This window comes from Anomaloglossus baeobatrachus, chromosome 4, assembly GCF_048569485.1.
Source record: "Anomaloglossus baeobatrachus isolate aAnoBae1 chromosome 4, aAnoBae1.hap1, whole genome shotgun sequence".
Lineage (NCBI taxonomy): Eukaryota > Metazoa > Chordata > Amphibia > Anura > Aromobatidae > Anomaloglossus > Anomaloglossus baeobatrachus.
The window spans coordinates 575,062,863-575,076,189 of NC_134356.1; the positions used below are offsets into that span (position 1 = coordinate 575,062,863).

Consider the following 13,327-nt stretch of genomic DNA (forward strand, 5'->3'; position numbering starts at 1 on the left):
CAGAGAGTCCTCTCGCTGAGACCCTGAACATTGTGATGATGTCGAGGGGATATCATAGCGAGCTCGCTTAATCGGTCTGGGGCTGCGGTCCGTGTCAGAGACCTCACCCTGGGATCCATGAGACACCCCGGGAGGACATTGCTGTTCCAACTGAGGGGGACCAGGGGGCAATGATTCCACAGTGCCCCTGGCTTGAGATGCCGGCCTGGACTGCAAGGCTTCTAATATCTTAGCCATAGTCTCAGAAAGTCTTTCAGTAAAAACTGCAAACTCCGTCCCTGTCACCTGGACAGTGTTAACAGGTGGTTCTCCCTGGGCTACCCTTAGCAGAGGCTCCGGCTGAGAAAGTGCCACAGGGGCTGAGCATTGCACACAATGAGGGTCAGTGGAACCTGCCGGCAGTATAGCCGTACATGCTGCACAGGCAGCATAGTAAGTCTGTGCTTTGGCACCCTTGCTATTTGTGGACGACATGCTGTTGTCTCCTCTGAGCAATATAGGAGGGTATATAGACAAAAATCAACAGTGCACCATACAGTGTAAAGTATAGTCTATAATCATATAATCTATAAGTACACTTCTGCACTAGTGGGGCCAGCACCACAGGTGCTGCTTACCGCCTGCGCAAAGCGGTTGTGTGGGCACCAGAAATCCTGCCTGGGTCTCCCTGAGCTTGTCTCTCCTCTCCAGCGTTAGCAGAGCTGAGAGGAATGGCTGCCGGCGTCCTGAGGAGAGGAGGGAGCCGTGGGCGTGACCCAGAAAAGTGCGGGAACTGGTGCCCCACTGTGCAGAGTGAGGGGGGTGGAGTACGCAAAGCATGCTCCAGCCCTCAGTGCTGCCGTCCTGTACAGCGTCCCGCCCTTCCCCTGATTGACAGGGCTGGGGGCGGGAAAAGAATGAGACTAGGCCGCAGAAGCCGGGGACTATAGTTATAAGCGCGGCCGCCGTATAAGCGCGGTCGGCGCGGAAGTCCCCGGCGCACTAACAGTCCCAGCCGCACCGCAGGCATAACCATGGCAGCGGCGGTCAGCGCGGCAGTCCCCCTACACGAACACACTCAGCGACGCTGAAGTGTGTAATGGCACAAACGCAGTCAGCGCTGCTGTCCCCGGTGCACTAGCACACCCAGCAATGCTGGAGTGTTGCTGTGCGCGGTCCCCACGGGTACACAGAGTACCTCAAAGTAGCAGGGCCATGTCCCTGAACGATACTCGGCTCCTATCCAGCAGGGTCCTCAGGAGCTGTGGATGGAGCACGGTCTCCTGTGCCTGGAGACCGAAAGGATCCCACTTCACCCAGAGCCCTAATTGAGGGATGGGGAAGGAAAGCAGCATGTGGGCTCCAGCCTCCGTACCCGCAATGGATACCTCAACCTTAACAACACCGCCGACAAGAGTGGGGTGAGAAGGGAGCATGCTGGGGGCCCTGTTATGGGCCCTCTTTTCTTCCATCCGACATAGTCAGCAGCTGCTGCTGACTAAGCTGTGGAGCTATGCGTGGATGTCTGCCTCCTTCGCACAAAGCATAAAAACTGATGAGCCCGTGGCAGCACGGGGGGTGTATAGGCTGAAGGGGAGGGGCTTTACACTTTTAGTGTAATACTTTGTGTGGCCTCCGGAGGCATAGCTATACACCCAATTGTCTGGGTCTCCCAATAAGGAGCGACAAAGAAAAATTGATTGAGCCCGCCTCCGGCTCAGGGGTTATACTGCTGGGGAGGAGCTAACTTTTTCTGTTTACTTAGTGTCAGCCTCCTAGTGACAGCAGCATAACCCATGGTCCTGTGTCCCCCAATGAAACGATAGAGAAACATTGTTCTCATCAGACGATGGGTCTGTGAACAGTTTTATTGGTGTGCCTAGGGCCCATCAGTAGAAGTGACTCCGGCGCCCCCCACTATTGTTGCATGCAAATATTACCAGTTTTTCATAGGCCTTTAAGGTGATGCATTCCTAAAGCCATACCTTTTCTGACGGACATAATTATAAAGAGTTTGTTTTTGAAAAATGCCACCATTTGGGGCACATATAGATTTATTAACTTCTACTAATTATCTTATTGAATGAAGTGTTTAACAGCAGGAACCAATTCTAAATCTACTTCGTTATTTAGCCATTAAATATGTCTTGTTGATTTCATATTTTACTTTTTTTTTCACGGTAAAGAATGAATGAGAATACAACTAAATTCAGTACTAAGATTCACCGTCAGAACCAAGCTCAATACTTACATATTGAGTACTATGGTCGCACCAAACGCTATACTAACATTCACCGACCTATGGTAAAAGAATGAAGTGCTCTGCACAGATACAGTAACAGAACAAATCTCATTTAGATAAAAGGAACAGGAGTGTGAGATCCATGGTAACATACACGGCATTTATTAGGTTCATGTACAAATTTATGCTGCGGATTTCTCTGCAGTGTGCCGGTAAGATTTCATAAAATCTCATCCACACAGTTGTCACTAATATACACAGCAAGCAAATCTGCAACAAAAAAAAACAACTACTGGATATTGACCACGTCGGAACATAATCTAAACAGTGAAGCACGATGCAAAATAAAACATTTCAGCAGGCATATACACTATAGAATACTCAGGCCTGCTTCTACGACACACAGACATGCATATACACACTAATTTTATATATATACACAGACTCAGACAGACTTTTAAATACATAGGACCCTATTCATTAAGACCAAAGTTTTGCATAGCAGTTTTAATGAGGAGACCCTGGAATAAAATGTATATAATTAGTTAAAGGGAATCTGTAAGTAGGCTTTTGCTATGTAATCTGGGAGCAGCCGGTGTTTTGCTGTTGCAATACAACTAGTGTTTCATCAGTAGAAGAAATATCAATAATGAATAAGTGGCCTCAAGCCTCCTAATCCAACCATGCCCTCAGCACTGATAAGCAGTTCTCTGTCACTATACAATGTACATAGAAAGCTGTGGGGATATATCCACAGCTCAACAACTGAGCTCTGCTAGATCTGCAGTAGGGAAAACTGTGAAAATCCGCATGGAAAAGATTAAAGCCGATGATGCTAATAGAGCAGAAGATTTCTTCAACATGTGGTATCCCTGGCCTGAGTTTAGATCTTCCCCCAACCGTCTAATTGTGGTTGACCCCTTCATAATCCAGCTCTATGGGGGATTGACCATCACACACCTTTCTTTGTCAAGTTTCTTATTTTTCCTGTCATGGGATTTTCGTTCCTCTATATTCATGTACCTGGAGTTCTCACATAAAGCTATTTCTATTTCATTCTGTGCAGTGTAAGGTCTAAGCCACACGGTATGAAAATCGGTGCAAGTGGAGTGCGATAAAAAAAAAAAAAAAAAAAAATCGCATTCCACTCGGACCAATATTAGCCTGTGTGTCAGCACCCATGAGAGATTATTTTCTCAGCCCTAATCGGACCGAGAAAACAATCGCAGCATACTGCGATTGTAATGCGAGATTCTTTCTCTCACACCTATTCAAGTCAATGGGGTGAGAGAAAAATCGCACTGCACTCACAGTACACCGGTGTACCACGAGTGCAGGGCGAGAATGGCAATAGCCGGCTACAGAGGAGAGAGGGAGATAAATCCCTCCCTCCCCTCCTCAGCACCAGCCTGCCCCTCCCCACCTCAGTGCCGGCCCGCTCACACAGTCGGACCTCAGTCTCAGGGACACTCGCATGACACTCGGCTCTACTGTACTGCCAGCGTGAGCAGAGTGTCATGCGAGGGGATCGCAGTAATACCCGTGTGGCCCCAGCCTAATTGTATATGTGTGCCTGCCAACTCTGTTCATCCCAGACATCCTAATGCCAAACGGACACTGGATTTGTTGGCATCGTTTACTTGTTAACCAAGATCTATATTTTCAACAAATATTATCGAACCATAAAATAAAGATCGTTTTTAATAATGGGGTTCAGAAAATGTAACTTATTCTAAGCTTTAGGTATACTGTAAGATTATGCAAACAAATAAATGCCCTTCTCCAGGTGCTTATTAAGTTGCTAATTAATAGCGGTGATTCTAAATTGGTGTTCACTGGTTTGTATTTTACTAATTTTAAACAGCTATTGCCAAATTCCCCTGGACACTGGAGAACCTTCTCAACAATAGGGGTCCGATTGCTGAGGCCCACAGGGATTGCGGAGACCAGGCTCTGCAGAACCCTGTCTTGCATGGAGTGGAGGTGTGCATGCTCAACCTCTACATAATTCCTTGAAAAAGCCAAGTACAGCACTTGAAATGAACAAGAACAAGTTACGGGTAAAAAAAGATGTAAGTTGCTCATGATCTGAGAATAATATACTTACTCTGAATGAGCCGCCGGATTCTTGTTACATCACTGTAGCTATAGAACAGAATGCAGTGAGACATTTCTCCGTCTCGTCCAGCTCTTCCAGACTCCTGGTAATATCCTTCCATAGACTTTGGCAGGGAAGCATGGATGACATATCTAACATCCGGTTTATCAATGCCCATTCCAAAAGCAATAGTGGCACAGATCACCTGTAGCCAAGAGACACAAATATGGATGAGGAGACATAAAAATGAATGTGCGTTACTGTAGTGAAAAAAAAAAATAAAAGATGAATAAAAGATCCTATTGTAGCATTATATGATCGAATTCATTGCATTCGATATAGACTTACCTGACAGTCATCCTGATTGATCCATTTCTGTTGGACGTAGTCTCTGTTAGAGTCGCTGAGTCCAGCATGATAGGACAGGGCTGCCAGGCCCTCCTTCTGCAGGATTTCAGCCGTAGTGTCACACTCATATCGTGACAGACAATAAATTATTCCAGATTCATCTGGAAAATAAAACTAAGCATTAGATACGTAAGACTGTATTTTAACATCAACAAACGAAAATTAAATTTTGAGGCAAAAAAACCTGTCATAATTTCCATAGAAAATTCCATCATTTATCATCATTTTAAAAGGCGCTGCACCAACATTAAACATTTCCAAAAAGACAACTGCTCCGAGCCCCAGCTGCCTACAGCTTTCTGCCTTTCTTACATTGTGTCTGTATTTGAAGCATCTTCAAAAAGGATCTATCCTGGGATCGAACTAAAACCTCCTCTCATACAATTCTCTCCTAACCTGTTCAGATTCACATAGCACGCGACGCATGATGTAACAAGATCGGAAAGTTATTATGACACTTACTAGGGTGGTTTTTCTTTATCCACTCCACACAGTCCAAAGCTACTTTCTTGGGTTTTTTTGGTAATACATCATACTTAAGATTGTCTCTGTTGAAGCTCATTGAAAATCTGAAATAAAAAAATTATAAAGGTTTTGTCCCACGAACAAAGGTCGTTATAATCAATAGATCTTGGACTAATAATAAGTTCCACAATTGGATGTTATTAAAAAAAAAAAAATGTTCCAGTGCTGAGATAATCTTATATATGTGTCCCTGCTATGTACTGTGTAATTTCCGTTAGAACACAAAAAGAAAGGAGTTTTATAGGATTCAAATATAAAAGGCTTTATTGGTATGAAATAGTTAAAACAAGTTTCATTACAATACATAAATAGACAATCTGCATATATAGTGACACAATAAGACCTGAGATATAAGAGACAACAATAAGAGGTACAGTGGGTAAGCTTGGACCCGCGCTAAAGATACACCTCATCCACACCGGTTAAACTCTACCCTCCCTAAAATCAGACCAGCCACAATGGCTAAATTGTAAGTCCCAGCGGGAGAGGGGGAAAACGGTGAGGCATATTACCGGTCAAGGTGACAGCGCAGGAACGAGCAGGCGGTTGGAAGAAGCTCCCGTGGAAACCAGACGTACTCTTAGCAGTACTATGCTGGCTTAATCATGGGTGATAGAATAGTGTCCTGGCATGCCCTTTTTATGAGCGTGTACGCGGTCACGTGTGTGCGACGAGCGACGCAACCGCGCATGCGCCGCAATAAATACAACACATTGGTCGAAACGGCGGTCACGTGACCGCATACACGCTCATAAAAAGGTGCTTCACAGGAACCAAAGCAATGTGGAAGGAAAAAATGAAAATTTTACTTTTTAACACAAAAATGTTACTTTAGCCATAAAATTTTGCATTTTCACAAGGGAAAGTGCACCATACAATTTATTGTGCATTTTCTCCTGAGTACGCCGATACCTCATATGTGGTAAAAATCAATTGTTTGGGCACACGGCAGAGCTCAGAAGGCAAGGAGCGCCATTTGAATTTTTGAACGCAAAATTAGCTGCACTCATTAGCGGACGCAATGTCGGGTTTGGAGACTCCTTGAGGTGCCTAAACAATGGAGCTCCCCCACAAGTGACCCCATTTAGGAAACTAGAGCCCTCAAATAATTTTTCTAGATGTTTGATAAGCACTTTGAACCCCTGGGGGCTTCACAGAAATATATAACATTCAGCTGTGAAAAAAAAACAAAACATTTTTTACCACAAAACTGTTGCTTCAACTAGGTAGCTTTTTTTCACAAGGGTATCAGGAACACATGCACCATAAAATTTATCATTGGCATGCCAAAAGATTTGTAAAGGGCACTCCACATTGGGACACGCTGTAATCTGACCAGGGCAGCTGTGGGAAGGTGGTATGTTAAAGTCATACAAGTAACATTTTTTTTTAAACACATACACTTCGTGGAACTTATTATTTCAAGACCTATTGATTAAAATCAACTTTGTTCGTGGGAAATCCCTTTAACCCCTTCAGCCCCAAGCCTATTTTGACCCTAAAGACCAGGCCATTTTTTGCAATTCTGACCAGTGTCACTTTATGAGGTTATAACTCTGGAACGCTTCAGCGGATCCCGGTGATTCTGAGACTGTTTTTTCGTGACATATTGGGCTTCATGTTAGTGGTAAATTTAGGCCGATATTTTTTGCGTTTCTTTGTGAAAAAAACGGAAATTTCGCGAAAATTTTGTAATTTTCAAACTTTGAATTTTTATGCTCTAAAACCAACGAGACCTATGACACAAAATAATTAATAAATAACATTTCCCACATGTCTACTTTACATCAGAACAATTTTGGGGAAAAAAAAAAAAATTTAAGGAAGTTCAATAGGGGTTCAAAGTTTATGAGCAATTTCTCATTTTACAACAAAATTTACAAAGCCACTTTTTTTAGGGACCACATCACATTTGAAGCGATTTTGAAAGGTCTACATGACACAAAACACCCAAAAGTGACACCATTCCAAAAACAGCACCCCTCAGGCTACTCAAAACCACATTAAAGAAGGTTATTAACCCTTCAGGTGCTTCACAGTAACTAAAGCAATGTGGAAGGAAGGGTAGCAGGATTAAATGAACCCTCAAAATTTGTTGGGCAATTTCTACTGAACACGCAGATACCTCATGTGGCGAAAAAACACTGTTTGGGCGCACGGCAGGACTCGGAAGGGAAGGAGCGCCATTTGACTTTTTTGAACAGAAAATTAGCTGGAATCGTTAGCCACACCATGTTGCGTTTGGAGAGCCCCTGAGGTGCCGAAACAGTGGAGCTCCCCCACATGTGACCCCATTTTGGAAACTAGACCCCTCATGGAATTTATCTAGACGTTTATTGAGCACTTTGAGCCTCTGGGGGCTTCACAAAAGTTAATAGAGTTGAGCCGTGAAAATAAAAAAAAATTTTTTTACCACAAAATTGTTACTTCAACCAGGTAGCTTTTTTTTTCACAAGGGTATAAGGAAAAATTGCACCATAAAATGTATTGTGCAATTTCTCCTGAGTACACAGACACCTCATATGTGGTGGAAATCAAATGTTTGGGCGCACAGCAGGGCTCGGAAGGCAAGGAGCGTCATTTGACGTTTCAAACACAAAATTGTCTGGGATAATCAGCGTATTCCATGCTGTTTGGAGACCCCCTGAGGTGCCGAAACAGTGGAGCTCCCACACATATGACCCCATTTTGGAAACTAGACCCCCATGGCATAGAAAAAAAAAAAACAGCGGCAGATGGGGGGGGGGGGCAGATGGGGCGGCGGCAGATGGGGGGGCAGCGGCATATAAAGGGAGCATCTGTGATTGTGAGACGGCGGCTGGGATAGGGTGGGGCGGATGGGAGAGGGCGCAGTGGATGCAGGAGCGGCAGAGGATGGGGGGAGGGGGGATGGGTGGGAAGGGGAGTGGGAGGTGAGATTGGGGATAGTTACCCTACAGGATGGATCTAGGCAGCTGGATCACAGGAGATGAAGGAGGCAGCAGATCGGGGAGGGTGAGAGGTGGGGGAGGGAGCGCAGCACAGATCACGGGGGTGAGAGGTGAGGGAGCGCAGATCACGGGGGTGACAGGTGAGGGAGAGCGGACAGCAGATCACGGGGGTGACAGGTGAGGGAGCACAGATCACGGGGGGTGACAGGTGAGGGAGCACAGATCACGGGGTGACAGGTGAGGGAGCACAGATCACGGGGTGACAGGTGAGGGAGCACAGATCACGGGGGTGACAGGTGAGGGAGCACAGATGACGGGGTGACAGGTGAGGGAGCACAGATCACGGGGTGACAGGTGAGGGAGCACAGATGACGGGGTGACAGGTGAGGGAGCACAGATCACGGGGTGACAGGTGAGGGAGCACAGATCACGGGGTGACAGGTGAGGGAGCACAGATCACGGGGTGACAGGTGAGGGAGCACAGATCACGGGGTGACAGGTGAGGGAGCACAGATCACGGGGTGACAGGTGAGGGAGCACAGATCACGGGGTGACAGGTGAGGGAGCACAGATCACGGGGTGACAGGTGAGGGAGCACAGATGACGGGGTGACAGGTGAGGGAGCACAGATCACGGGGTGACAGGTGAGGGAGCACAAATCACGGGGTGACAGGTGAGGGAGCACAGATCACGGGGTGACAGGTGAGGGAGCACAGATCACGGGGTGACAGGTGAGGGAGCACAGATCACGGGGTGACAGGGGAGGGAGCACAGATCACGGGGTGACAGGGGAGGGAGCACAGATCACGGGGTGACAGGGGAGGGAGCACAGATCACGGGGTGACAGGGGAGGGAGCACAGATCACGGGGGTGACAGGGGAGGGAGCACAGATCACGGGGTGACAGGTGAGGGAGCACAGATCACGGGGTGACAGGTGAGGGAGCACAGATCACGGGGTGACAGGTGAGGGAGCACAGATCACGGGGTGACAGGGGAGGGAGCGCACATCACGGGGGTGACAGGGGAGGGAGCGCACATCACGGGGGTGACAGGGGAGGGAGCGCACATCACGGGGGTGACAGGGGAGGGAGCGCACATCACGGCGGTGACAGGGGAGGGAGCGCACATCACGGCGGTGACAGGGGAGGGAGCGCACATCACGGCGGTGACAGGGGAGGGAGCGCACATCACGGCGGTGACAGGGGAGGGAGCGCACATCACGGCGGTGACAGGGGAGGGAGCGCACATCACGGCGGTGACAGGGGAGGGAGCGCACATCACGGCGGTGACAGGGGAGGGAGCGCACATCACGGGGGTGACAGGGGAGGGAGCGCACATCACGGGGGTGACAGGGGAGGGAGCGCACATCATGGGGGTGACGGGGAGGGGGCGAGTAGCCGATCACGGGGGTGAGAGGTGGGGGGGGGGGAGCGGGCAGCACATAACGGAGGAGAGGGGGCGGGGCCGGGCAGCACATAACGGAGGAGGAAGCGGGCAGCCGATCTCGAGTGGAGGGGGCTGGCAGCACATCACGGAGGTAAGGGGACAAGCAGCCGATCACGAGGGAAAGGGGCCGGGCAGCAGATCGGGGGGGACCGGTGGCACTGTGGCAGATGGAGGGCGGCGGCGGCGGATCGGGAGGTGTGGGGGTGAGGGTGCGGGCAGCAGATACGAGGGGTGGGGGTGCGGGTGGCAGATCGTGGAGGGCAGCGGCGGCGGCGGATCGGGAGGCCGGTTTCATACAGTGCAATGGCAGCGCGGCAACTTCCGGGTCCCATGCTCCGGTCTCATAACAGCATGGGACCGGAGCTTGTCGCCCTGCCATTGCACTGTGTACACTCACTGTGCTGGCGTGCTGCAGGGACGATGACGGGGGCGGTCACCGGCAACAGGTCCACTGTGATTGGAGACAGCGGTCACAAGGCCGATCTCTCCAATCAGAGCTACTGGAGCTGGTGGAGGGTGATCCAGTGAGGTCACCCAGCTCCAGCCAATGGCCAGTGCTATAGCTGCACTGGCCAGGGCTGGATTTCAATGTTTCAGTCACTTTAAGTGGCTGTAACATTACAGTGGCTGTGATTGGTTGAGCGGCGTTCGTCAGCCAATCACAGCCTCCGTAGGTCCGGGGAGGAGGCACCACCCCTCCTGAGGTCAGGTACAGGTCCCCTCCTCCCCGAATCTGCGGTTTATGCTAACTTTTCGCAGTCACCGGAGGCTCCGGTGCCGCGATTACGCCATGACGGAAAGATCCGTCCTTGTTCGTTAAGGCCCAGGGCACCATGACGGATCTTTCCGTCCATGGTCGTGAAGGGGTTAAAAGGGAACCTGTCATGTGCAATTTGCACTCAGGACCACGAGCAGTTCTGCATATTGCTAATCCCTGCCTAACTGTCCATGTATATACTAGTATGGATAAAGAGATATTTAGGGTATATACACACAGGGCTTTTTTGGTAAGTTTTTGCTGCATTTTTTAGCTGCAGATTTACCTTGGTTTTATGCAAATCCATGCTAATATAAAGCTGCTTCTTACAGTACCAGCAAAGTCTATGAGATTTCTGAAAACAAACACCTGAAGATTTTTTCCTGACTGTTTTGTCAAATACCTGCATTTTTGCTGCAGATTTCAAAGAATGAGCATGTCAATTCTTTGCAGCGTTCTTGCAACGTTTTTTCAATGCTACAAGCCATTTTGTAGAAAAAACCGCAACAAAACGCAGATGGCTCAAACGAGATTTCCTGCCACAAGATCAAGTTTTGGTCAGGAAAAAAACATACCAAAAAAGCCCTGCGTGAACATAGCCTTAGAAACACTATTTCCAAAGATCCTTTATGACATTCTAATGAGCGCGGGGACTAGTCCCAAGCGCGTTTGTTCCCTTAGCTAGTCGACCCACATAGCATACTAGCACGCCCCTCTGGGAGTACTAAAATGCTAATGAATACGCAGCGACGCTGCACATACCTCAATGTTCATGGCGGCCGGCAGAGGATGGATGCGCCTTGGCATGATCCGGAGTCCTCAGCACTTCTGGTCATGTGCACTGTACCTCACTGAAGCCGGGAAGCTAACACCATCAGTTTAGTGCGCATGATTGGAAGCCTCGGTTACTCTGGATTATGCACATCTATCCACCGCTGACCGCCATGATCAGTGAGGTATGTGCGGCGTCGCTGCGTATTCATTAGCATGTTAGTATGCCCGCATGGGCGTCCTAGCATGCTATGTGGGCCGACTAGCTAAGGGGAGACACGCCCTTGGGACTAGTCCCTGGCCTCATTAGCATATAGATAAAAGATCTTTAGAAATACTTTTTTCTAAAGATCTCTTTATTTATGCTAGTGTATACAGGGAAGTTAGGCAGGGATTATAGAGATACACCCAGAACTGCTCGTGGTTCTGGGTGCATATTGCACCTGACAGGTTCCCTTTAAGGTCACCCAAAAGTTAAAGGCGATGGACATGGAAACAAAATGTAAGTCTGCAAACTTTATTCTTCCATTGAATTTCAGTCCATGATATCAAGGGTACAGAAACATCTAGGTTTCAGATTTTTTGGGGGTGGGAGGAGTGACTATCCCAGTAATTTAGGCTGGATGTGAACTCTGTGTATATACAGTATACGGCTTTCTTCATTAGCTCAAATATCAGCACTGCTCCAATGCTGCATGTTGCTTCTTCTCTTCCGAGCAGATTTTGCAAACAGAGGTTTCTGACCACATATGGAGTATCCGCACGCTCCAAAGATACGAAGTGTCAAATTTTGCGGTTCATTTTCTCATGCTATCCCATGTAAGGGCGAAAATATTGGTGCTAAAGAACCATTTTAGAGGGGAAAACTATTATTTTTTTTGTTCTTTCCACTTTACATTAATTTCTGTGTAGCACAAGAAGGGTTAAATAATTTCCTGACAGCAGTTTTGAAGTACGTGAGGGGTGCAGTATTTAAAATGGTATTACTTTTGGGGAGTTTGCAATATACAGGCCCTCAAACTCCATTAAAATCTGAATAAGTACCTAAAGAAACAGGTTTTGTAAATTTCTTGAAAAAATTAGGAATTGCTGCTAAACTTTTAACTCTTTGAACATCCTAACAAAATAAAATGACGTTTGAAAAATGATGCAGATATAAAGTAGATATTTCGGAAATTCTATTTATTAATTATAATGTACATCACGACTAACTGGTTTAACCCCCGGGCGATTTTCCGTTTTTTTGCTGCCCTTTTTCTGAGAGCCATAACTTTATTTTTGAGGCAATCTTCCCATATGAGGGCTTGTTTATTGCGGGACAAGTTGTACTTTTTAAATGAAACCATACGTTTTACCCTATAGTGTACTGCAAAACAGCAAAAAATTTCCAAGTGTGTAAAAATTGCAAAACAGTGCAATTGCACAATAGTTTTTGGGGTATTTTATTCACAGTGTTTCATATATGTTAAAACTGATTTATCAGTTTGATGCCTCAGGTCGGTACGAGTTCGTAGACACCAAACATGTATGGGTTTACTTTTATCTAATTGCTTTAAACAATCGTTACTAGATGTCTACTGGCAAGTCACCATTTTTTGGTGCATACAGTTTTCAACCGCAGTATGGTACCTTTAGTGGCATTGGGGTTTCCCAAAAAGAAGGGAATTTTGTTTACTTACCGTAAATTCCTTTTCTTCTAGCTCCTATTGGGAGACCCAGACAATTGGGTGTATAGCTTCTGCCTCCGGAGGCCACACAAAGTATTACACTTTAAAAAGTGTAACCCCTCCCCTCTGCCTATACACCCTCCCGTGCATCACGGGCTCATCAGTTTTGGTGCCAAAGCAGGAAGGAGGAAACTTATAAATTGGTCTAAGGTAAATTCAATCCGAAGGATGTTCGGAGAACTGAAACCATGACCCAAAAGAACAATTCAACATGAACAACATGTGTACACAAAAGAACAACAGCCCGAAGGGAACAGGGGCGGGTGCTGGGTCTCCCAATAGGAGCTAGAAGAAAAGGAATTTACGGTAAGTAAACAAAATTCCCTTCTTCTTTGTCGCTCCATTGGGAGACCCAGACAATTGGGATGTCCAAAAGCAATCCCTGGGTGGGTAAAAGAATACCTCGATAAAAAGAGCCGAAAAACGGCCCCCTCTTACAGGTG

At 47.2% G+C, this 13,327-nt stretch overlaps 1 protein-coding gene across 1 annotated transcript in view; it reads right to left on the bottom strand.

Moving 5' to 3' along the window:
- The window catches only part of BLM (BLM RecQ like helicase), a 130,584-nt gene that overhangs the window by 26,802 nt on the left and 90,455 nt on the right, over positions 1-13,327 (bottom strand). The window contains exons 13-15 of the mRNA XM_075346104.1: positions 5,190-5,296; positions 4,668-4,828; positions 4,329-4,524 (exon numbers count right to left, since the gene is read on the bottom strand). Coding sequence (XP_075202219.1) covers positions 4,329-4,524; positions 4,668-4,828; positions 5,190-5,296 — 464 coding nt within the window. The remainder of the gene's footprint in view (positions 1-4,328; positions 4,525-4,667; positions 4,829-5,189; positions 5,297-13,327) is intronic.